Here is a 27,466-nt window from a genome sequence, read left to right on the forward strand (position 1 = left end):
CGTCAAAAGTCTTGTGGAAACGAGTGAAGCGAATAGGGGTAGGCAAGGATAAAGAGGCGCAGCACCACGACTTCGATCCCGATGAGGTAAATGAAGTTTTCTTGTCCAACTGTACTACGAGTGGCACTCTGGAAGGGAATCCCTCAAGATCTACAGTGTATGCAGCGTACGAGTTTGCTTTTCGACCAGTACAGAGCTGGGAGGTCATAAATGCCATTTGGGATGTTAAGTCGAACGCAGTAAGTCTGGACGGGCTACCTATCAAGTTTATTAAGATAATCTTACCATTGGTAATTGAACATGTAACTCACTTGTTCAACGCATTCATCGGGTCGTCTACTTTCCCGGAATGTTGGAAGCATTCAAAGGTACTGCCATTGAAAAAGAAACCTCATCTTAACGATATTACAAATCTACGTCCGATTAGCATATTATGCGCGCTGTCCAAGTCTTGAGAAGCTTCTCAAGCAACAAATGCAACATTACATCGAAAGCAACAGTCTACTAACTGACTACCAAGCTGGTTTCCGTAAAGGTCAAAGTATTAAAACCGCTGTATTGCGTGTACATGATGATTTAGAAGCGATAATCGATAAAAAAGGTGTTGGTATTCTTCTACTGCTAGACTTTTCGAAGGCTTTCGATATAATTCCACACCGGAAGCTGCTTGCAAAACTTGAAGCTCAGTTCAACTTTTCGTCTGCCGCTGTTAGCATACTGTATGCATATCTACAAGGCAGGAAACAAACTGTGTACTGTGGTGGTCGCTGCTCCAGCTATGCTGAATCTACATCTGGTGTTCCGCAAGGCTCAGTTCTCGGACCGTTGCTGTTCTGCTGCTACATAAACGATCTTCCAACAATCCTCAAATTTTGTTCCATCCAGATGTATGCTGATGACGTTCAACTGTAATCGGATAACTGTCATGGTCCTTGCACATCGGAAATAACTAGGATGATGAATGCGGATCTTGAACGAATTTCAGAATGGTCACGGCAGAGCGGGCTTGCAATAAATCCTACACGCAGAAAAAAAATTGTAAATGCAAAAAAATTCTGTATAAATTCAACAAAAAATATTGTTGACTGAAGGCTAACCCAGATATTTTTTTGATTCTGTTTGACTTTTTAGTTCAACAATAAGGTTTGTTATTTCAAATAATTGCTAGTTTCTATCAAAGAAAAAATTGTAGAATCAAAAATAAGTACTTTTGGGTTTATAAACGATCTAGTAGAAGTAAAAGAAGTACGAATTCAGTTTAAACAATATTTTTTTTGATTCAAAAATATGATACATGTTGAACTCAACAACAGGGGATTGTTGATTCAAACTATCACCATTTTTCTGCGTGTAAAGTAAAGCGCTGTTCATAACAAGCCGACGACGGCGTGCAATTGGATTTGTGCCTCCGGTGTCGTGCATCGTGATAGACGGTCAAAACATTTAGTGGTCAGACAGTGCGTACAATCTAGGGTACATATTCCAGAGCGATCTACAGTGGGACGGTTTGATATCCCAACAGTGCGGGAAGATTTACGCTGGTCTACGAACGCTATACTCCTGTATTTCTGCTGCAACGGTCGACACTAAGTTGAAAGTGTTTAAATCACTAATCCTGCGCACTTTTTATTTGGGGACATCTTCCATGTTCGCCTTAGTGCAAATTTGTTTGAACGTCTTCGAGTTGCATTAAATTGCTGTGTACGCTTCGTCTATGGATTAACCAGAAACGACCATGTGAGCCATCTGCAAAAAAATCTGTTGGGATGTTCTCTGCAAGTGTTCTACGCATACCGATCCTGCTTGTTCTTGAGAAAACTAATAACCACGCAAATTCCGGCCATACTGCATCGAAGATTGATAGAGTCGAACCGCCGTCGTTTGCAAAACCTGGTAATCCCTTCAAACAACACTACAAATTACGCCAATTCCCTGTTCATTCGAATAGTTTACATCCCATAATAAAGCGCTCATCGTCGGAAGCAATTTTCAAGCGGGGCTGCATACAGTTTTGGAACCGTAGTTAGATTAGGTAGTAAAATTATTTTATAAGAAACTAGCAATAATATTACAATGGCTGTGACGAGCCAGAGGTAGTATTTAGTAAAGGTTATACCTTACGCTACTGGAAATAAATGAAATGAAATGAAATGGATCCAGCCGTTAGAACGTCTGCCGTACTATAAATATTCGGTTTTAACCAAATTTTAACCTTATTGTAAGTTGCATGTTATAATATAATTTACCGTAGCACTAGTGTGTAAGAAATCACTATAGTAGTTTTAGTTAGGGTTATGCTCATTCATGAATACACTTAAGCACCTAGAGTAAATAATTAGGCTAAGTTTACTTAAGTTGTACATTTAAGCAAATAAGTAGATTTAAGCTAGTTGTCACTTTACCGCTTGCATATAAGATTGGCAATAGTTTATGATTTTAATTATCACTTAGAGATATATTGGCTGTAGTTATAAATAGCACTGTTCACTTGCAGATATCAATTTTGCATACTCATGCAAATTTGCTTGATCAATTTTGCACACTCAGGAACTAACGATGCTTAATGATTTGTTTATTTATTGGACTGACAGCGATGACTGTCAAACCTAGCTCGAATGTGCACCAGTGAGTATTTAGGGTAGAAAGAGGCAAGATGCCCACCCGGGGCAAGATGACCACCCCTCCAAAAATCGTTATATACGCTATAAAGATATATAATTAGTAACCGTACGCGTAAATAAACACTACATCTAACAATAATTCAAACAATTACAAAAATAAAATCATTGAACTCTTCGATAACATAACATCGATAGATCGACGATTAAAAATACTGCATTTATTATAAGATCACGCAGCCATAAAATAAGGTTTTAATCATGATTTTTTAAATTTTTCATTTAACGAATGAGTTATCGTGGCATTGATTTTAGTAATGAATCAGATGTTGATATTGCACCAATTATGCAGATAATGTATTTACCACAAATTGCTTTTAAAAAATACATCTACCTGTGGGGCAAAATGCGTACCGCTTTATAGACCAGGATTGCTACCCTGAATTGCATACCCATAACCTTAAATCAGCAACAATCGCTGCATAAAATATTTGTAACGGAATAAACATGCATATTTATTTGTTTTCGATAAAAATACATTGTTTAACATATTTCTGTCTAATAATGACCACAGAGAAATACGTACATTCAATGAACAACTTTTTTATGGTTAAGGGGACATGAACGACCAAAAATTTTGAAAAAATCATAATTTTTTTATTTCAGATTTTGATTCTGCAATCTTTTCCGCTTATTTTGATACTAAATTTGTAATGATCCGAACACGGGAAGTGGTCGAAAAACGATCATACACATAAGCATTCCAGTGCGGCGTGGAACAACTTCGGCGGAACAAAACGCCGCTCCTGAAAAACCGTGATTTTTAAACTTTATGTATCTTTTGACGTAGGACTACGTCTTACGGCAAGTTTTGAGATAGGGTTTCGTTCCAAAAAATCGAAAAATGCGAACGTCACGAAAAATGAAAGGTTTTGAGCGCTAATAGCTCAGCGGTTTTCCGATCGATTTTCAATATTCTTACACCAATCGATCAGAAAATCTTCTAAGAATTGACCCAAATGAAGAAAAGTATGGATTCTTGATGTTGAACTATTGAAAAATTGAAAATAATGAAGCTATGTTTTACCAGAATTCTCGCTTCGTGATTGGTTGGAAGATTCTTTACGATGATCTAAACCTATACCAATTTGATATCTGTGCTTGGGAAGTAAGCCAAAACAAGTGACAAAGTTTCCTCATTTCAACAAGATTTCTTAACACCGCGGTTCAACCTAGACCATTTTGATGTCTTTGCTTGGGAAGTACGCCAGAGAGAGTGACAAAGCCCCCTCGTGCCAACAGATTTCTTACGACCGCGATTAAACCTAGTCCAATCTGATGTCTGTGTTAGGGCAGTGTGCCAGAAAAAATGACACTAGTTCGTTGTCCCAACAGATCGCAAATTCTTTACTGCGTGACGATTAAACCTCGGCGAATTTGATATCTGTGTTGGAAAAATGTGCTACAGCTGTAGTGTTCGGTTATAATACGGCTCTGTATGAATACGCATGCTTGCCGTTTCATTAGAAGTGTAGTGAAAAGATGTGCTGTTGATAAAATAGGATTGAATTGGTAAAATCCTTTGAACGTGGGAAACCATGGATAATAAAAACAATCTTTGATTTCAGTAAGGTAGTAGGGAAGTAATAGTTTCTGTTCTTGATTTTGTTAAATTGTTTTCAAATGCACAATCCTTTGAGAATTGAACGTATGCAATGTTACTACTTTGATAAATGTTACATACAACGCATGTAGCGTGTATATTAGAGATGGTCGGGTCTCGGGTTTTCAGACCCGAAACCCGAAAAAAACCCGAACCCGTCGGGTTCGGTTTTGACATTTTTACCAGGTGTCGGGTTCGGGTTTGGCCCAAAAAAAAATTCGGGTTCGGGTCGGGTTCGGGCTTAGCGAAAAAAATAAGTCCGGGTTTCGGGTTTGGGTAATGAGAAACCGAACCATCTCCACTTTAATGATATTTAGCATGACTCAGATATCAGCTACACTGGACTGGTTGCATTTTAGACGGTTTAGTGTTTTCAGTTTTAGATCGATTTTAGACCAAAAGTTATATATTCCAGAATTCGCCAGAATTCGTTAGTTGGATCATATCATAACTGCGCCCAAACTAGTGATAGGGTGGACTGACAGAAGACTAAAATTGTCGGCTATCATAAATTATTGGTTTCTACTCCGGTTTCCAAAAAGTTTCGTGCCTCGGAATAGTTGTAAGTTTAGTTGTCTGAACTGTTCAGGAACACTGAACATACCATGAAGCAGAGCTGCCACAAAAACAGATATTTGTGCATGCATAAATTTGGGACCCATCAATTATTTCAGTAGCTGTGATTTCTGGCTTTAACTAATGTTCCTGAATTTTAAAGTACTTTATAAACTATTTATGTTTTTTAAAAATTAGATCGAGAAAATAAAATACTCCGGAGAAAACGGTAGTCCCAAATTTATGCATGCACAAATATCTGTATTTATGGCAGCTCTGCCGGGAAGGGGGATCGCGGGATTTCCGGTCTTCTCGCGAATATTTGTAGAGTGAAGTCGATATGTTTAGTGTTAAAATCAATCCCTTTTATGTTTGCTACCTTTAAACTAAGGTGCTAGTGCTTTAGACTAAGAACTAGCTTTCGGCTATTAGATACCGGTGTAACATAATGAAACAAGATCCAAGTATTTCAAAATAATATTTCATGTAAATTTTTCTTTTCGCTTTTTACAGGTTTCATAGAAAACTTAAGAGATATTCCCGCGAAAAGTAAAAGAAACGATTCTAGTGTATACTTTAATTTTTTAGAATTTTCAATTCAGTTCCAAAAGAAATAGAAGGGTGATAAAAACCTATAATTTCAAATGAATATTAGAGCTCGAACGTTATATAGAATACGAAAAGAAAACTTCCGAGATTTAAATCGAGGTGTGAGTTTTATAAAAATTAATATAAATTTCAAGTTCAGGGCGGGATCAAATTCAACATAATATAAAAATTCGGGTTCGAATCGGGTTTTATTATTATTATTTATTTATTTACAGGCATACCTCGATATAAGACAGCCTCGTTATAAAACAACCTCGATATAAGACAATTTTGTCTTATATCGAAACAAATCCCTTTGACATAGCTGGTAACGATACCAGAGCTGGTTTTCCATTCTGAAATCGGTGCCATGAAGATGTTCATTATTTCAAAATAACCCCAAAAATAGTAAAAAACTAATAGCTCAAACAATAATAAATAGTTCAAAAACCGTAAGCACATAAAACAGAGCAAAACTGGCGACCGCTAATGCAATTTTTTTTGAAAAAACCATGTTTCGATATAAGACAATTTCGATATAAGACAAGTTTTAGAAATTATAAATTGTCTTATATCGAGGTATACCTGTATTTATAGACCCTGAATCGGGTTTTGGTTTAGCCGAAAAAAAATTCGGGTTCAGGTCGGGTTCGGGCTTAGCGAAATAAATAAATCCGGGTTCGGGTTTGACTGAAAATAAAATTTCGGGTTCGGGTCGGGCTCGGGTTTGACAGAAAATTAAAATTCGGGTTCGGGTCGGGTCCGGGTTTGACAGCAAAAAAATTTTCGGGCTCGGGTCGGGTTCGGGCATGGAAAATATGAAACCCGACCATCTCTAGTGTATATGTGTTGCATAAAGCATGTATACATGAAGAATCGAATGATTACAAGCATGAATACATACTACTATCACTACACACACTATTGGAACAAACTTTTTTTTTTTTTGTTGGCAGTAGCTTGGCAAAGACTTTTACAACTTTTCAGTTTCGTAAACAAAACACAGCTTGAGAAAAACAAAAAAGAAGAAAAATAGATGCCTGATGCCTGACACTCCAAATTATTCAAATAAATGTTTAAAATAGTTTATGAGCAGCTTGAATCCATAATATTTATTATTTAGATTATACGTGAAATACAATGAAGGTTTAATAGCTTTTGAAAAGGATGGTCATCTTGCCCCGCAAGGGTGGTCATCTTGCCCTGCAGGTTGGTAAAATTCCCATAAATCGATGAATTTTTGATATACGTTATAACTTTTAGCACCCAATATGCATACAGGTTATAGAAAAGACTGTAAAAGATAACCTAGCGAGGGTTTTGAGCCCTTTGGTGTAGATTTCTTCGGATATATTGATAGTAAGCTTAAGGTGGGCATCTTGCCCCGTGCTACCCTACACGGGTGTAGAAGAAGACTCGTAACTACGTTGCGAAATGCGTTGCTGTTGATGTAGGATGGTGGTGCGTTGGCGTGGGGGCATGCCAACACTAGTCGATTAGCCATTGCTTCGGAAAAGAAACAAACTTGAGAACCGCTGTCAAGCAAGGCACGGCAGAGAATAATCTTGTTTTCAGCTGTTACAACGTTTACCACAGCAGTCAATAACATTACTGTTTTTACATTGCGAGAATGGGAACAAATGGGAACATCTGAGTCAGATTCTTAAGGATCTACATTTTCGGGAGCATTTAAGGCATTTGCTAAAGAACTTGTATCAGGCTTGGGTGGATTAAAGGCAGAATCATCATGTAGCAGCGAGTGATGCCTCTTGTTACATTTCATGCACAGTTTTTTAGAAGGACAGTTTTGAACTCTATGACCAGAACGAAGTCAATTAAAGCAAACTCTCAAATCTTTTAGCTTATGGATTCGCTCTGATACGGACATTTGATGGAATTTTTGGCACTCGAAATGGCGGTGGTTATCTCTGCAAATTTGGCAGCAATTTGGTACAATGGAGGACGTGACAGTATGCGCTGACTTAGTATTTACTTTCGACTGAGGCTCTTGAGATTTACCTGATTGCCTATATAATCTTTCAAGTATTTGGCACTCACCTCATAAAAACTGAATGATTTGTTCGTAATTAGGTAACTCACCATGTTTCTGCGTTCATTCTCAAAGCTGCAGAGTCTGTGGATCCAAACACGTTTTGCCTTTCTACTATATAAATATATAGTATAAAGGTATAGAAATCACTTGGAAAACCGGAAATGGAAAGAAGGTCCTGCGGGCGCGCGTGTGTGTGTGTGTGTGTGTGTGTGTGTGTTTTTTTTTGTTTTAACGAGTAGGGAAATCTGCTATCAGACACCTGAGAAGACAACTCAGGGAGTGGGGTTTGGTATCCCGACCCCCCTACTGGGGCGTGAGGATCCAGACCCACTAAAACCCTACTCGAGTCTCCAGCCTCGATCCCCCCTGGAACCACCTTATCGGTATTACTTCAGGGAGGGGTTATTGTGCTTAAAACACACTCTTAGATAACTATTGGACTATGGTAGTTAGGCTGTTTATTCGCCGTTGATCGGCTTTCCAGCGGTTTTGTAGCTCAAGTACGATCTGGGTAGCGGCGTTTTATTTTCGGCAACCAATCTTGCGATTTGGCAAGTGTTGAAGCCGTTTATGCGATTTATTTTTACGCAATTCGTAATTTACGTGAATTTAATGCTTGAAGCAGCGCACTAGAGCGAGGGCGAGGAAAAAGACTAAGCAAAATATTCAATGAGAGTGCGTTTCTATTAGATGGTTTGAATACTCAGCTGTAGTGATCATATCAGGTACGGGTTTTACACACAATGGTGTATTCGGACAACTATGTTATAGCGTTATTTAAGATATAAGTATAATAGGTAAGTATATTTCAAAATGCGATTCTTCTCATTCGCACAAACACTGTTTGATGCTAGCGCTGCTTCGACGCACTATGGATCCTCTCCATACAAAAGCTGGACAAAAATAAACAAGTTGTCCGAAGATACTAAAAATGCCACTTAATGGTAATTTTGTGTACCTAAATCTGATTTTTACATTTAAAATGTTCTAAAATTGTCATATGAACGTCTAAGGTTGATTAAAATTTTTATTAATACTGTAAATCATATAGGGCGAAGTCCTGTATGGCCGGACAGGCCGCTATGCCTATGATTGATGTTTTTAAATAAACATGAAACTCAGAAAACTGCTGGAAAGAATATGTAAATTTACAAAGCTAACTGGTATTATTTATTTTTCTAAGTATCGGCTAAATGAGGTACACTCAAGTCACTTTTCACGCGAATGATGCGTTCCACGTAAATCGAAACAGCGTAAATTCCGAAATTCGCGTTAAGTACCGCGTAAATTTCAAAATCACGAAAAAACCACGTAAATTCTGAAATTTGCGTAAAAAGCGATTTCAATGTATTTTAATTTTAGGTAAAAATACTAAAATGAGCAATTCTGTTAGTATTGAATACCATAGCAATAACAAAATGAAATATTAATTATTTTTTCTTATAATACTAAAAGGATATATTCATTTAGTATTAAATATCAGCTGAATAACTTAACGAGATATTTCATTTTTTTCTTAAAATGTCAAAATGAGATATAGATTTAGTATTGAATAACATAGTAATACCAAACTGAGATATTCGATTAACGTCCCGTGTGCAAAAACATTTGATATTATTTAGGTATTGCAATAGCCAAATCAGTTATTATTTAAGTGTTTATAGAACATTTTTTAGCTATTATTTTAGCTATTTTACCTCTTATATCAACCTCGTCAATACCAAATTCAGATATGCAGTTATTCACCCAAAAAATATCTGGATCAGGTATTCTTCAGTAATTTTCTCCTGCTCGGGTGATAGTCCTTATCCCCTACCACAGGGGTGAGGGGTCTCAAACCATCATTAAAAAAATTCCTGCCTCCAAACCCCCCACATGCCAAATTTGGTTCCATTTGCTTGATTAGTTCTCGAGTTATGAGGAAATTTGTATTTCATTTGTATGGGAGCCCCCTCCTCCTAAAAAGGTAAGGGGTCCTAATTCATCTTAGAAAAAATTTTTGCCTCCAAAAACACCCACATGCCAAATATGGTTCCATTTGATTAATTAATTTTCGAGTTATGAGAAAATTTGTATTTCATTTGTATAGGAGTAAGGAGGGGTCTCAATTCACCATAGAAAAAATTCTTGTCTCCAAGAGCACCCACATGTAAAATTTTGTTCCATTTGCTTGATTAGTTCTCGAGTTATGCAGAAATTTGTGTTTCATTTGTATGGGAGCCCCCCCTCTTAGTGGGGGGAGGGGAGTTTTGCCATCGAGAGAACCTTCCGTAGCCCCAAAAACCCCTACATGCAAATTTTCACGCCGATCGGTTCAGTAGTTTTCGATTCTATAAGGAACATAAAGCAGACAGAAATCCATTTTTTAAGGCATAGATTTATATGGGAACTCCCCTCTCTTAGTGGGGGTAGGGGAGTTTTGCCATCGAGAGAACCTTCCGTAGCCCCAAAAACCCCTACATGCAAATTTTCACGCCGATCGGTTCAGTAGTTTTCGATTCTATAAGGAACATAAAGCAGACAGAAATCCATTTTTTTAGGCATAGATTTGTATGGGAGCCCCCCCTCTTAGTGGGGGGAGGGGACTTTTGCCATCGAGAGAACCTTCCGTAGCCCCAAAAACCCCTACATGCAAATTTTCACGCCGATCGGTTCAGTAGTTTTTGATTCTATAAGGAACATAAAGCAGACAGAAATCCATTTTTTTAGGCATAGATTTGTATAGGAGCCCCCCCTCTTAGTGGGGGGAGGGGACTTTTGCCATCGAGAGAACCTTCCGTAGCCCCAAAAACCCCTACATGCAAATTTTCACGCCGATCGGTTCAGTAGTTTTCGATTCTAAAAGGAACATAGGGACAGACAGAAATCCTTTTTTATAGGTATAGATTTACTGTTAAACGTTTCTTAGAATTTTCATAGTCTGGGGGTAAGTCACGTGACATGAGATATGAATGAGTTAAATTGACCTAAGTCGTGTAATTACAACACTCTCGTCGATTTAAATAATCTCTGCTGTTCCACCTATTAGTAGATTCTCTTAATTCCTTATATTTGTTATTAGTTGGGTAATTCCAATTATAATCCCATGATTGGGCAATTTTTGCTTTTATATATTTTTTGTAATCGTTAATATAAGTTTTAAATCATCCGCTGGTTCTCCTAAAGCATTTTTAGCTGCATTATCTACTATTTCATTACCATAAATTCCGATATGATTAGGTACAAAATAAAAGGCTGTCTTTTTCTTAGTAATATAAATCTCTATTAATGTTTGCAAATATAGCTTTAACAATGCAATTTTTACTAAATTTGTTTCGAAGTGCATGCAATGCACTCCACGAGTCAGTTACAACTATGTATATTGTTTGCAGAGTCGGTATGTAGAATTTCAGTTGTTACTTGCTTTATAGCTATTAGTTCGGCATTATATGAGGATCTATGATCTGGCAGGCGGTACTTGCATATTTTGTTATAATTTTCGCAATAAAAGGCACAAGCAGAAGTTTCATTACACTTTGAGCCGTCAGTATAATAAAACGTACTATCTTTATGGTTTTGTTTGAACGCGGTGAATTTTGTTTTGAATACAATTGGATGAGTTACCTATATTTTTTTGCAGTTCATCTAACTCTATATTAGTTTTCAATGTTGGAGATCCATGGTTGTTTTAAAGGTAAACTATTTTCGTTTTCTATGCAAGGAAAATTAATTTGATGGTTTTGTAAAATTTTTCCACACCGCGCAGTAAAACCATTGTCTTGTTGATCGCGGTCAACAGGCAATTGATCTGAGTTTCTTAAAACTCGCGTCATCTGATTGAGAGTGTGCTTTTCTCTTCGAAAACTGAGCGATTGGAAGTTCGTATCCACTAACATTCTGATTACTGGACTTAACCTAAATGCTCCACAAGATAAACAAACACCTTGATGGTGAACTGAGTCTAATGACCTCAACATTGTCCAGCTTTTGCAGAGCCATAAACGCAATCACCATACTCTAATCGTGAAAGTACCAACGACTTATGCCATTTTAATAGTGTTTTACGGTCTGATCCCCATTTTGTACTCGATAATGATTTAATTATATTCAATGCTTTCATGGACTTCACTTTGGTTTGCTTAATTTGCTTCTTCCATGTCAATGATTTGTCAAATATCATTCCAAGAAAGCGAATCTGATTCCCTAATTTTTTGTTCTATGTAGAATTCCAAACAGCTAGAATGTTTGCGTCTCTTGCAGAAATGAACTAGTGTTGTTTTCGGTATCGAAATTTTAAATCCATGTTTTGAAAGCCATGTAAAAATGTTGTATATTTATGGTCACAATTAATTTAAGACAAAGACAAGGGTAAAAAAATAATACAAAGTCTTGACAGGTATATGATAAAACCTTCATTTTAAAAAGGCCCACTCCATATCATAATTTGACTAGACTCATTCCAAATCATTTACCGTTGATTACAACATTTATGATTTTTGCTTCCTTATAATATGCCACCAAATCTAATGAAACGTAATTAATATTGTTTCAGATCATTGGATTTGCTCTAGTATTACTATCAATATGGATGTTAACTGATCCCACATTTTTAATTTCGATGACGCAGAACGAAAACAATTATTTCATTGGTTTGTACATTTTGCTCGTAGTAGGAGGATTAATAGTAACTGTTGCGTTTCTTGGGTGTTGTGGTGCATTCAAAGAATCTGAGTATATGTTATTTTCAGTAAGTGTTATTCTTTCAAGAAAATTTGCGTTTATTAACCACTTTATATAGTTTTTTAGCTGTTTGCTAATTGTCCTTGTCGCAGAGGTGGCCGCTGGTACATGGGCCTATCGTAATTCCTCGAAATTAGACACCTATGTTCGTACTGCTGTAAAAGAAGCCGTTCAAGATGAATATTCCGTGGTTGCTACAAGAACTGCAACAGTGGATTCAATACAAAAATATGTAAGTAATCTATATTTTATCCGATATTATTTGCATTCACGCCATGAGGGCATCTGCTACGGTGATCCAAATCCTGGTTTTGGTCCAAATTTTTAGACCAAGCAGAAAAATGTTTCCGCACCGGTGTTGTAAATCTAATTTTATACCGGAGCGAAGGGATTACCTACGAATGGCTGAAACACAAATGGCCGAATCACGAATGGCCGAAACACAAATGGCCGAAATAACGGCTGCCCCCCCGCAGTGGCCGGCGCTTCCGACGGCGGGTCACCGGCGCACACTCGCGGCCTACGGCCGTCTCGCCCTGAATCATCTAGGAAACATTTAAAGACTAATCTCAAGTTTTTAGTCTTGACCTTGAAATGCGGTCCTACATGTATATTAATATTTTTTGAAAGGTTCTACAATTGATGAAGGGACGGTAGGGGAAAGAATTGAAAATTTTTGGTGAAGGAGGGGAAGAGCGGAAAGGAAGGGGGGGGTATTGGTAGCTATGCTTGACAAGTAGTCATTTTGATTCCTACCTTTTGTCCAATGCTGGAAGGTGCATGAGTCGAACCAAGCTGTAATCTGAGATTATAACCGGATTCGAATCCACAACACCCGCCAGGGCATGTGGTTCGCTGGTACTTGTACCTTTGAACCATAGAGGCGCTGGACAAAAGGAGACCGCAAAATCCACTTCTCAAGAATAGCGACGTGTTTGGTTGGGTTATCGACACATATTGTGCCGCTTCCTACATCAATTGCAGAGTACGGGGAAGGCCCCGTTCGGTAATCGAATAATTGAAAATTTCGGACATCACTAAATGCTTCTTATGCTTTTTTCATTTCACACAAAATATAATCAGTATACGCGGACTAAAACAACATTACTTGACCAACACAGACATATTAATGGCGGTAAAACGGCTGCGGGTTTATTGATAAAGTACTATTTGATGTTTTTATAATGTTATAAAAATTCTAGGCTTTGTCTTTTCTGCCTCAAAATCGGATACAGGAGGCGTACGACGCGATGGAAGGAACGATGCCTGAAGAATTGGAGAATTTCCTCAGATATTTTCGGGATACTTACATAAGTGGGAGGAACGGAAACAACAGGCCATTGTTTCACCCCACTCTGTGGTCAAATTTTAAGCATGTCATTGACAAGCTACCGCGGACCACAAACAGCTTGGAAGCATGGCACCAACGATGGACAACCATTGTTGGTTCCAATCACCTGTCAATGACCAGGATCATCACAGAGCTGCGGGTGGAGCAAAAGGCGATAGAGGGGAACATCCTTAGAATTCTTCAGGGGGATGTTCCGAATTCCCGCCGAGAAATAGACGAAAAAATCTACTCGAAATGTGTTAATGCTCACAAAATGAGCAGCAAAAATTTTGTTGACGCAGTTGCGCTTTTATTAAGCGCTAAACAAAGGCGTTCGTAAAGCATGTTTTGTTTGTTTAATAGTAGTAGTTTGTTTTTTGTTTGATTAAAGTTATTTGTTAACTACTTGCCAATTCATGGTTTTTTATTGAGTAGTTATTTAGGCATCTCGAAAAATTTCGGCCTTTCGTGATTCGGCCATTCGTGATTCGGCCTTTCGTGATTCGGCCTTTCGTAATTCGGCCATTCGTGATTCGGCCTTTCGTGATTCGGCCTTCTGTGACTGTTATTGAAATTCGGCCATTTGGATTTCGGCCATTCGTGATTCGGCCATTTGTGTTTCGGCCATTCGGTACCAGCCCGAGCGAAGTAGTAAATTTTTTAGATTTCGTACTATAACTTTTGGTCTATTTCTGCCTCCATTTGGAACAGCGAGATACAGTCAACCAAAAAAGTATTCGGACAGCAGCGCATAAAATTTTCTTTTAGTAATTTTGCACAGTATTTTTGCAAAGAATGGTAACACACATTTTTTAAATTAATGTTTAACTAAAGCATATTTAGATGCACAACAAAAATTCGGGGAAAAGCTTTTCGTTTTGAAGATAGGGTACATGTAGTTTGAATTGCTCAAAAATGCAGCCAAAAAAGTATTCGGACAGTTAACTATTAGTTGAAACAAATGTCCTTTCTCGCTCAACTACCGTGAAAGCACCAGTCGCCGCGCAGTTCCAATGGCCGCGCACTCGGCCATATTTTCATTAATTACATAAAATTAAGATAAAAACATATAATTTTATGCATACAGTTCTGCTGTTACACTTTTTCTGTGTATGTTAAAGCAAAATAGACAACCAGGCGACGCTTGAAGAAGCAAAGAAAAAATAAATTCAAGCGAGTGATACTACAAGCACCTACAAGACGCCATCTTTGCAAATTGATTAGCTGACAAACTGAAAAAGTGCATTCTTGAATTTAGGAGTTTCTTGGGACGCGTAGCAAAAATATTCCACAGAAACGGAAACGAGAAGTGCACTAAACATTTCTTCATATGAAATGCTGCATATTTTGATCGTTGTTGCATTTTTGCTGATATTTTCGAGTGTGCGGCCATTGGTACAGCTAAAATATTACCTTATCCTATCGCCGCGCATGGGTCTTTGGAAGATAGCATCTACTTATAGAACCAGGAAAAGATTATGGAGAATGTTCTATTGTACAACAGTTTTTCTAAAGAGAGGGATTGTTTTGCATTTGGATGTATATAGAAGTATTTTTCATATATTTTATATGATTTTGCTTTAGAAGACAAATAATAGAAAAGAACTATTGAAAAACATGTTTAAGATAGTAAAATTTATAACAACATATTAGCAGTTGAATATAATATAAATGTTTATTGAAATAAATGAGTACGAAAAGTCCGCGGCGATTGAACCATTGATGCACTGCAATGGAAACGGAGCAAAATTATGTGCGCGGGGATTGGTACATGTACATGATGCACTCGAAGCCGTGTTTCGCTGGTTAGAGGCAACAAAACGACGTTTTTAATATTTTTGTCTGAAAGCGTAATAAAAACCCGATTTAATCCACCTAGTGGTGAAAGGAACCTTTGTTATACGGTCTTACTAGCTATTTGAGATAGAAATCGACACGTCTTCGGAATATAATTCATCTATTGGTTATCGTTGCGTAGTGCGTTGGTTTACATAAAATTTTTGAAAATTGAATAAGTTTACAAAATTTGAACAAAATAGGAACACTTTTAAATTTTGATAGATACTTTTTTCATGAAATTGCTGGGTAAGGATAAGTAAGTTGTTATTAATCTGAGTAAGTGCAAATAAAACTAAGTTGTAAGAGGAAATCTTATTCTTTAACGTATACATTGTCTAGTAAAGGTCTAGTTTATAGGTTTTTGAGCTATGCATAGTTTCCTGTAATGCCATTCTATTTGAATCACATCAATAGAGTTTTCTTGAATAATTTACATCAATATTTATCAACTTCGGTTACTCACGCTGTTGTATTTTGTACAACACGTGTAAGTTTTTCAACGCCATATTGTTATAAAGTTGCAAAACTTTGTTTAACTAACGTATATTCTTCAACAAACTTATTGTGCGCAAAATGTCATAATTATTCAATGCATTAATAATTTAAATTATTGGGAAAATGCATACAGCAAAACTATCAGCAAATGTAAAATTATTAAAATGTATCCGTCTGCTGGTAGTCGAGTAATTCGTAGTCGAGTAATTCGGAGTCATAATTAGGGTATTCTTTATAATCAAAGTTCTACAGTTCCTAAACAAGCAAACATACAGGTATACTATTTTCAGCAAAGTTGCGTTTTTTTTACTATTTGTACAATTTTGTAGTACATGAAAAAGTCATGCAACAATTACAAAAAGAGCAAAAATAGAAAAACTGATTTTACAAATTCATATACAATAAATAAGATTTTTCTATCTTCGCTACAGAGATAGAAGGTTACTGTCTTTAGTAAAATATCTTGTAATAATATGCTCTATAACTTTGCAGAACACATCAATGTGTTATATTTACACTGAAGAAAAATATTTTGTTTATTTCACTTTTAGGGGGATTAATCAAAATTTGAATTCCACCAAACGATAGAGCTTTCAATTTCAAGAAACTCTTCCGAAGGTTCGATAAACCTAAAACCAAGCTTTCCCAGTCAAAACTCTAGTGCACACGTTTTCTTTGGCTTGGGGCTATTTTACGCGCGAGTAACTGTGTTACAAAAGTTAACGCGAGTGTTCGAGGGTTAATATCTTTTGACCGGTAAAACCAATTCTCATGAAATTTTGCATATACATTCGTAGTGTCAAAACCTCTCGTATGATATTAAAATAATTGAAATTAGATAAATTATCTTGGTTAAAATCATTATAAATTATTGTTAATTTTGGTGTGGGGTATACGGTTGCTCATAACTTTCAAATTAAACGTCCAATCAAAAAATCATTCAATAGTGATCTATTAGGATATATCATCTTTCAAATGAGACTGATAGCGCATAAATCGGTTGGGCCATCTCTGAGAAACAGGCGATAATTATTACCTTGTCAAAACAGGTATTTTTAGCAGAACTTTTAAACTACATGTTTAATTTCAATTGAAAATTTCTGAACAATTTAGCATTAATAAGGGCTTTCATTCGATATTAAGATCGTTGAAATCGGTCATGTAGTTCCGGAGAAACCCGTGTCACGTATTTTTCACATTTTTGCTTATAACTTTTAAACGAAAAGTCGTATCATGAAGCAACTCAATAGTGATCTACTAGACAATAATACCTTTCAAACATAAGTAATAGCGAACGATTCGGTTCAGCCATCTCTGAGAAACAGGCGATAGAAAAAATCATTACATACATACACACACACACACACACACAGACATTGCTCAAATCGTCGAACCCTATCGATTGGTATATGTGACTTGGCCCTCCGGGCCTTGGATCAATTTCGTGTTTTTCGACCAATTTTTAAACCTTTGTTATAGTATAACAAAGGTAAAACACTAACCGAAAATGTATATTGCATAAAAATATGTAAAAGAAATATTTTTATACATGCATTTATGTATCAGCCAACGTACTAAGTGCGCGGCGACTGGTGCTTTCACGGTACTACCTCGTAGGACCATTTACAATCTTGATAACCTGTTTTAATCTGTTTGGGATAAAATTAACAATTTTTCAAATATCCCTCCGTGAATTACTGACCATTTTTACCTTTGTTATACTATAACAAAGGTTTAGGAATTGGTCGAAAAACACAAAATTGATCCGAGGCCCGGAGGGCCGAGCCACATATACCAATCGACAGGGTTCGACGAACTGAGCAATGTCTGTGTGTGTGTGTGTGTATGTGTGTATGTATGTGCGGGGCGCAACTTTTCTATCGCCTGTTTCTCGGAGATGGCTGAACCGATTTGTTCGCTATTACTTTTGTTTGAAAGGTATTATTGCCTAGTAGATCACTATTGAGTTGTTTCGTGATACGATGTTTCGTTTAAAAATTATAAGCAAAATTGTGAAAATTACGTGACACGATTTTCTCCGGAACCAAATGACCGATTTCAACGATCTGGATATCAAATGAAAGCTCTTGTTAACGCTAAATTTTTCGGGTAAATTTTATTGAAAACAAGTAGTTCAAAAGTTATGCTTAAAAAACCTGTTTTGACAAGGTAATAATTATCGCCTGTTTCTTAGAGATGACTAAACCGATTTAGGTGCTATTAGTCTCATTTGAAAGGTAACATAACCTAATAGATCACTATTGATTTGTTTTTTGATTGGACGTTTAATTTAAAAGTTATGAGCATTTGAATACAACACATTAAAATTTACAATAATTTATAACGATTTCATCTAAGATGATTTATCTAGTTTGAATTATGTTGACATCAAATTAGAGATTTTAATGCAGCAAATATATCTGCAAAATTTAAGAAGAACCGGTTTTGTCGATCAAAAGATATTAACCCTCCAACACTCGCGCCAACTTTTGTAATACGGTTACTCACGCGCACAATGGCCCAAAGCCAAAAAGAAATGCGCACTAGAATTTTGACTGGGAAAACTTGGTTTTAGGTTTATGGAACCTTCGGAAGAAGTTTTTGAAATTGAAAGTTTTATCGTCTGGTGCAATTTAAATTTTTGATTAATCCCCCTAAAAGTGAAATAAAAAAATTATTTTTCTTCAGTTTCAATATAACACATTGATGTGTTCTGCAAAGTTTTACAACATATTACTACAAGAAATTTTGTTGAATACAGTAACCTTCTATCTCTGCAGCGAAGATAGAAAAATCTTATTCATTGTATATGAATTTGCAAAATCAGTTTTATTCTATTTTAGCTCTTTTTGTAATTGTTGTATGACTTTTTCATGTATTACAAAATTGTATAAATAGTAAACATACACAACTTTGATGAATATGTTTGTTTGTTTAGGTACTGTAGAACTTTGATTAAAACAAATGACTTAATTTTGACCCCGAATGACTCGACTACCAACAGATACATTTTAAACATTTTATATTTGCTGATAGTTTTGCTGCACCATTTTTTCACATAAAGAAACGAGAGAAAATTCCAGGGTCAATCGCCGTTCACCTCACATGCTGATTGATTCGTTTCTGTGATGTCGGTTTATGTTGATCTATTTTCCCAACAATTTAAAGTATTAATGCATTGAATAATTATGAGGTTTTGCTCATAACAAGTTAATTGAAGAATATACGTTAGTTAAACAGCGATTTGTAACTTTATAACAAAATAAAATTCAAAAACCTACACGTGTTGTACAAAATGCAACAGCATGAATAACCGAAGGTTAATAAAAATTGATTAAATTTATTCAAGGAAACATTATTGATGTCAATCAAAAAGAATGGCATTACAGAAATTTATGCGTAGTTCAAAAACCTATAAACTAGACTTTTACTACGCAATGTATATGTTAAAGAATAATATTTCCTCTTACAAATTTTACTCAAATTAGTAGCAACCAACTTACCCTTACTCAGCAATTTCATGAAAAAAAGATCTATCAAAATTTATAGGTGCTGCTATTTTGTTCAAATTTTGTAAACTTAATTCCCAAAAATTTTATGAAAACCAACGCACTACGCAACGTTAACCAATAGATGAATTATGTTCCCAAGACGTGTCGATTTCTATCTCAAAAAGCAAGTAAGACCGTATAACAAAGGTTCCTTTCACCACTAGGTGGATTAAATCGGGTTTTTACAAGAGCTCGGTTTAAGTCATTGTGATAAGAAATGGAATGATTTCTCATTTAGAAATGAAATTATCTAAAAAGATGTTCAAAAGGGTTCAAATCTAGACTGAATACTGATGTTTCGATAGCTCTAGGACAATTGTATGGTGCCTACCGATTACAATTATCGACAGTATGTTTAGATTCAACATCCCGGTACAATATGTATGTACCGCACAATTACAATTTTGCTTTAATTTCACCTATTGTGCAGATAATTGAGTTTACACTTAGTTCTATCCAAAAATATATATGACACTAACCGCATTGCTTGTTTACTTGCTGACGAGTGATTTTTCTCTTGTAACCCTTCTCTTTTAGTTATTCCTGCATAAGGGTTGTTGATGTCATACCTTGTTGGGGTGCATGGAAAGCTCCGAGGCAGCAGCCATATTTTTGGATAGAACTAAATGTAAACTCAACTATCTGAACAATTTTAGGTGAAATTAAAGCAAAATTGTAATTGTGTGGTACCGTGCAAGCACCATATTCAAAACAGTGCCTAATTCTGAATAGTTGCAAATTTTTCTTAAATATTGACAGAACTCTAGCTATTTAAACCATTTTAATAATATGAAATCATCAGATGTAGTGATTAAATTGTTTAAATAGCTTGAATTTTGTCAATATTTATCAAAAATTTGCAACTGTACGGAATAAGGCACTGTTTTGAATATGGTGCTTGCACGGTACATACATATTGTACCGGGATGTTGAATCTAAACATACTGTCGATAATTGTAAGCGGTAGGCACCATACAATTGTCCTAGTGCTATCGAAACATCAGCATTCAGTCTAGAGTTGAACTTTTTAGAACATCTTTTTAGATAATTTCATTTCTAAATGAGAAATCATTCGATTTCTTATCACAATGACTTAAACCGAGTTCTTGTAAAAAAATGGTCTGCAATTCACAGAGGGATATTTGAAAATTTGTTAATTTTATCCCAAACAGATTAAAACAGGTCATCAAGAATGTAAATGGTCCTACAAGGTAGTAGTTGAGCGAGGAAGGACATTTGTTTCAAGGTTTCAACTAATAGTTAATTGTCCGAATACTTTTTTGGCTGCATTTTTGAGCAATTCAAACTATAAACCCTATCTTCAAAACGGAAAGCTTTTCCCCGAAATTTTGTTGCGCATCTAAATATGCTTTAGTTAACTTACTTACTTAATCAGCTCCAGGCCGTGGTTTCCTCTGCTGTACGAAGAAGTCGTCTCCATTCTACTCGGTCCATGGCCGCAATTCGCCAGCCACGTAGTCTACGTAGGGTCCGCAGGTCGCCTTCCACTTGATCGATCCATCTTGCTCGCTGCGCGCCCCGCCGTCTCGTTCCAGTCGGATCGTTATTGAGAACTTTTTTAACCGGGCAGTCGTCCGACATCCTCACGACATGCCCAGCCCATCGCAGGCGACCGATTTTTGCGGTGACAGCGATGGGTGGTTCCCTAAGCAGCTGATGCAATTCATGGTTCATTCGCCTCCTCCACGTTCCGTCTTCCATCTGCACTCCGCCGTAGATGGTGCGCAACACCTTCCGTTCGAAAACATTAAGGGCGCGTTGGTCCTCCACGAGCATAGTCCATGTCTCATGGCCGTAAAGGACTACCGGTCTAATCAGCGTCTTGTAGATTGTTAACTTCGTGCGGTGGCGAATTTTGTTCGATCGCCGCGTCCTACGGAGTCCAAAGTAGGCACGATTTCCTGCCATAATGCGTCTTTGTATTTCTCTGCTGGTGTCGTTGTCTGCGGTAACCAGTGAGCCCAGATACACGAACCCTTCTACCACCTCGATTTCATCACCGTCTAAATGAATCCGGGGAGGGAGGTCTGCATTCACTTATTTAGAACCTCTTCCTTTCATGTATTTTGTTTTCGATACATTAATGACAAGTCCTACCCGTTTGGCTTCAGCTTTCAGTCCGATGTACGTTTCCGCCATCCTCTCAAAGGTACGTGTAATGATGTCAACGTCGTCAGCGAAACCAAGAAGCTGGACGGACTTCGCGAATATCATGCCACTCGTGTCTATACCCGCTCTTCTTATCACACCCTCCAAAGCGATGTTAAACAGCAAACATGAAAGCCCATCACCTTGCCGTAACCCTCTTCGAGATCCAAAGGGACTCGAGACTGCCCCTGATACTCGAACAACACACATTACTCGATCCATCGTCGCCTTGACCAACCGCGTTAGTTTATCCGGAAATCCGTAGTAGTGCATAATCTGCCATAGCTGATCTTGATCGATCGTGTCGTACGCCGATTTGAAGTCGATGAATAAATGATGCGTGGGCACGTTGTATTCGCGACATTTCTGCAACACTTGCCGAAGCGCGAAAATCTGGTCCGTGGTGGCACGGGCACCCATGAATCCCGCTTGATATTGCCCCACGAACTCCTTTGCAAATGGTGATAGTCGACGACATAAAAGTTGGGAGAGTACCTTGTAGGCGGCGTTCAACAGTGTGATTGCGCGGTAATTGCAACAATCCAACTTGTCGCCCTTTTTGTAGATCGGACACACGATGCCTTCCGTCCACTCCTCCGGTAGTAGCTCATCCTCCCAAATCTTGACAATGACCCAGTGCAGCGCTCTAGCCAGTGCGTCACCACCGTATTTCAACAGCTCGCCGGGTAGCTGATCAGCCCCAGTCGCTTTATTGTTTTTTAGCCGACCGATCTCTTCTGCTACCTCCTGGAGGTCAGGGGCTGGTATTCTGTCGTCTTCTGCACGTGCTCCAAGATCTATTGCCATATCGTCACCTCCATGTTCAGCTACATCGCTGTTAAGGTGCTCGTCATAATACTGCTTCCACCTCTCGATCACCTCACGTTCGTTTGTGAGAAGATTACCGTCTGAGTCTCGATGCTTTACTTAAACATTGTTTTAAAAAATATATGTTACCATGTTTTGCAAAAATACTGTGCAAAATTACTAAAAGAAAATTTTATGCGCTGCTGTCCGAATACTTTTTTGGTTGACTGTAGTTGTTTTAAATTTTGTGCGTGTGGGTGGGATGGTATTGACAGATAAAAGCAACAACTAAAGGCGATGAAATTTACAAAACTATTACCATTTCTTCAACAGAGTGATTTGTAAACTTTCAGGATATGCTAACCCTTACTTTACTTACTTACTTACTTACTTACTTAGTTAGTTGCACGTCTTATGACGTCTTGTTCTTACCGGCATTCTAGCAACATGCCTTGCCCAACGTATCAGTCCATCTTCAACCGCTTTCTGAATACTGGGATCGCCGTAGAGACGCGCAAGGTCGTGGTTCATACTTCGCCTCCAGACACCGTTCTCTTGCACGCCGCCAAAGATAGTTCTTAGCACTCACCGTTCGAAAATTCTGAGTGCTCGTAAGTCCTCTTCTAGCAATGTGCAAACTACGGATACTAGCGAACAACCGGTCTAATTAGCGTTTTGTATAATGTGCACTTTGTACGGGTTCAGATTGTTCGACCGCAAGTGCTTGTGGAGTCCGTAGTAGGCCCGAGTTCAGATTGTTCGACCGCAAGTGTTTGTGGAGTCCGTAGTAGGCCCGAGTTCCGCTGATAATACTCATTTTAACCTTACGGCTGGTATTGTTGTCCTCTGGTTGCTAGTGAGCTAAGATATACGAACTCATCGACTACCTCTGTAGAATTATGTTAACTGTTTATAATCTACGGGCATTCACTATTTCACTTCATATTTACCGCACTTGGACGCACTTGGACTTTATCATTTAGTATTACATAGTATTTTTTTATTTATTTATATTTTATTTAAGACACTTTACCACTGTTGTGGCATTCGTGTCTAACTTAAAAGTAGAAGAATTAGATTACATTTAGTTGTAAAATATTGTGTCTTTCAAAAAATTAAGCACTGTTTTTTCTTTTGACGTAGGACTACGTCTTTGTTTACTATACTGGGACTGCGTAGCACTTTGTAAAAACGAAAAATAGAAGTGTAACGTTTGAATGAAATATTTCAAACGCTAATAGCTACTATACTACTGAACGAAACATAACAGTTAATATGTCGTTGGATAGATAAAATGTCCAGTAATTTTATAGTAACATATTAATAATTTTTTATACGCTAAATAGTGAAAATGTGTGTAAAGTTTTAAGGTCGAATTTTCCCGTACATTTCCCTTGTGATCGCCTAGCTTCACAGGCACGGACGACAATTAGATAGATTAGATTAGATAACCTTTGAGACCACTTTGTAAGCCACACCCCTTTTCCAATCCAATTGGCAACATCGATGGCTATTGACGGCAACACCGACCCCGAAGACAAGCGGAATCAGCGGGCAATAGCCAACGTGAATCCCACACGATGCACTTTACGTTACATTTTGCATTATCCCCATTGCAGACATGCGAAATTGTTCGATAGCTTGCTCAATCAGCACTAGCTACACTAGCTTACAAATAGCAGCAGCAGTGCCAGTGACTATAAAATGGTACACTTGGTTCGCCGTCTGCTCATTTATCGCACGATCGCACTGACGGACGGTCAGTAATTATCATCGACGGCTATTGGTGGCGAAACCAACGGCATTTGGCGGCAACACCGACAGCAATTGGAGGTAAAAACGATGGCATTTTGGCGGCAACACCGGCAATTGGATGCAAATCCAAGGACTTTTGCGGCAATTAATGGCAATACGAGACATACCCGATGGCATTTTGGCGGCAGTTTCAATAGCAATTATCGCAAACCAACACTGAAGGCAAATGGAAACGGATCGACTGACGGGCAGCAAATTCAGCAGCAGGCCATTGTGGTCTTAAACAGTTCTTATAAGTGTAGCTTAAACTTTATTGACCTGCTAAAATCCTACTTAATTCTACTTTAACACGGAACAAAAACTCTTCAAACCTCTACACTTTCACATGAACAGTTCTTAACTTCTAACGGAACACGGAATTCTCTCTAAACCTACATTTTCAGCACGAATATCTGACCCCTAACAGGGAACAAAGGATCTCTAATCCTACATTTTCAACACTAAGAACTGCCCGTAAAACGAAACGAACGAAAAAACCTTCCCTGCTCGCGGCGTCGCCGCTGCTATTTATAACAGCTTTTAATTGTTCGTAGTAAGAAGTACTAGAACAGCTGCTGAGAAAAAAAAAAGAGTAGAGCGGAACTTTACTTTAGATTAGTTCTATGAGAGTTTCAGGTGGCGCGCGAAACCTCTCACACATGTACTAAGCTAACTCACATCGCACGTTCGACGTGCAATGTTTGTTATGTTCCATGTGCAAACGTTTGCGCTTGCCCCGAAAGGTAAAACTTTCGTAGTCGTGGAAACTTCGGTCAATGTTAACCGTCAATGCTAGCGTTTGTCAATGTTACCCGTACGGGCACGCTTCTGGGCACTGACGCTGCAGATCCCCCTTCCGAATGAGGGCGCAGAATTTGGAAACAGATTTTGCGAGGGTACGTTAGCTGGAAAATTTTAATTCTCTCTCTCTCTCTTTCTTCTTCGGTGTTAAAAACTTTCCTATTGTGGACTACTGGCAGATAAATAAATATTATTGTTCTACCCCCTAGCGTTGCTTTATCCTATTTTCCTTCAGTTGTAAATTCTTCACTTTGATTTGTTATGTTTCAACTATGTAATATAATTTGCCTTAATCATTATTCTGGAGCTCGTCTCAGCGGTGGTGCCGGTGTCTTCAATTATTCTTAATGGGTTCGGTAAAATGTGCTTTATGGCGTGAGTGGGGAAGAACGGGGAAACATTGAGTGCAGAGTCAGTCGATGGAGATCGTAAGTGGTTGTTGTGGTTCCATTTCTTCTGTTGGTCACCTTCGCTCCTCAGGTTGCCTGATTCTATTCGGGTATTTATCCAAGATGTTGGCTGAGTAATGTCTTTCGCTCTGCGTACTTCGTATATCGGGATGCTTATCGATATTAAATTGTGTTAGCTTTTCGTCTATTTGCTGAACGAAATATTGTTTCATGGTGTATTAATCGTGCCAAGTTTATGCTTGACCACCTTTAAGTTTTTCTAATGCACACTGTATAGTTATAGTGTATTTGTATAGGGTGTGAATATTGCCTTGTTCACACGACTTGGGAAGTAGATGCCCTCCGAATTGCGTTTTACTTTTTTGTGCTATTTGCCGGGTTGGTGCCTTTGCGATATCTTCATCGCTCCTAGGAATTGTTTATTGTAGTGCGTTGCCTTCACACTGAATTTGGAAACTTATTGTACTGGAATTCGTCTGGGATGTCTATCTCGTTAGTTCCGGCTGTATTGTTACGTACTCCTTGACCGTCTACACTCGTTGTTCCCCACAGTCCTTTCTCCTCTCGTGCCTGTGAGACCTCTCCAAGCTTGAGTTCACCGATATTCGTACTGCAGGATGTCTTCACTCGTCTCGGGTCGTCTTCCGGCTGCTGGTCTCAATGATCTTCATAATTTAATAATACTTCACTTCTTATATCTACACTTTTTTGGGGAAAAAAATTATACCAATCAGAAAAGAGTTAAAATTTTTGAATTTGATGCTCTGATCGCACCGAATTTTATTGTCCTCTTTCTCTGAAATTGGTTTACATGTAAAACGTTAATAACGGATTTACGTAATTAATTTAATTTCTTTGTTATTTTCATTACTATTTTATGGCGACTTTTTTTTCTTAGTCTTCACACCTTTGATTTGATTTACCTATGTACTTTATTACATTCAATTTGTTCATCGAACGAACTCTTACATTTTACTACTGTTCCTATTGAACTTCTTTCTTATTTCATTAACCGTAATATCGCTCACTTTCCGTGGGTTTCGATTTTCTATCGGGAGTCAATCCTGTTATTCTCCCTCCTTTAATTCTTCTAGGAGTCATACTTGTTACTCTCCATTCTGTAATTATTTCTTCAACTTTCAAATTATGTTTTAACTTTTAACTTTTAAATTATTATTGTAACTTTCTAATTTTTGTTTCAAGTCTACCAAACAAAAAAAAATTAAATTGAAAACTAAAGAGAAACAAATTTAGCTTATAAAATTATTCTTTAACTCACTATTACTCTATCCATTACCACAATTTCACCAAACAATACTTGCAAAATATAAGGATTCGGAGAAAAACAAATTCTCTTATTTTAAAACTTTAAGACTTTATAACTTTAAACCAAATTAGCTTTAGTTCTATTTAACTCTAACTAATTTATTTTTCTCCTTATGCCAAAATATACTCTACCTTCCTTTCCTAGCCTTATCCAGAAAGACTTACTTACTCTTCTCCGTAGTTGCATCTCTCTCTCCCCCTTCCGATCCGAGGTTCGCGCGTCCGCTTCCCTACTCTGAGGATTTCCTGGAAAATATAAATTGTTAGTAAAAGAATAGAAAGGTTTGAAATCCCCCTTCTCGTGAAGGTTAAGCCATTATTATATGTTCGTTCCTGTCTATCCGGTTTCGACTCCTCTTCGCTTTTGTCCACCCTGCTCATTGATTTCCATCCCGTAATTGTCTACTTTATAGATATTTATATTCCTATCTTATCTTATCAATTGCATTTTCCGCAACTGTCACAAGAATTTTATAGTCGTATGAAATTCTTTCTGCATAACGATAATTTTCGTATTGTTACGTTAAACCATTGAATTTGACCACTGCCGTATTACCACCTTAAAAACGAGGTACTTAATTTGGACTACTACCAGAACACCCTACGTATATACGGTTCGTTCAACAACATGGATAAAGCTTTGAATTTGATTGTACTGTTTCTTTAACAGATTTCGTACTGCTATTTCCATTGATGTGTTCAATATATATGTTTCGTTTACGACTTTAAAAAATTGAATTTATTACGT

General features: G+C 37.4%; 1 protein-coding gene across 2 annotated transcripts in view; it reads left to right on the forward strand.

Moving 5' to 3' along the window:
* LOC128732891 (tetraspanin-2-like) overlaps positions 1-27,466 on the forward strand; it is a 210,727-nt gene that overhangs the window by 37,983 nt on the left and 145,278 nt on the right. For both annotated transcript variants that reach the window (XM_053826323.1, XM_053826322.1), the window contains exons 2-3: positions 12,009-12,203; positions 12,255-12,428. In XM_053826323.1, the coding sequence (XP_053682298.1) occupies positions 12,009-12,203; positions 12,255-12,428 (369 nt within the window). The remainder of the gene's footprint in view (positions 1-12,008; positions 12,204-12,254; positions 12,429-27,466) is intronic.

The sequence above is a fragment of the Sabethes cyaneus genome, chromosome 1 (genome assembly GCF_943734655.1).
Source record: "Sabethes cyaneus chromosome 1, idSabCyanKW18_F2, whole genome shotgun sequence".
Lineage (NCBI taxonomy): Eukaryota > Metazoa > Arthropoda > Insecta > Diptera > Culicidae > Sabethes > Sabethes cyaneus.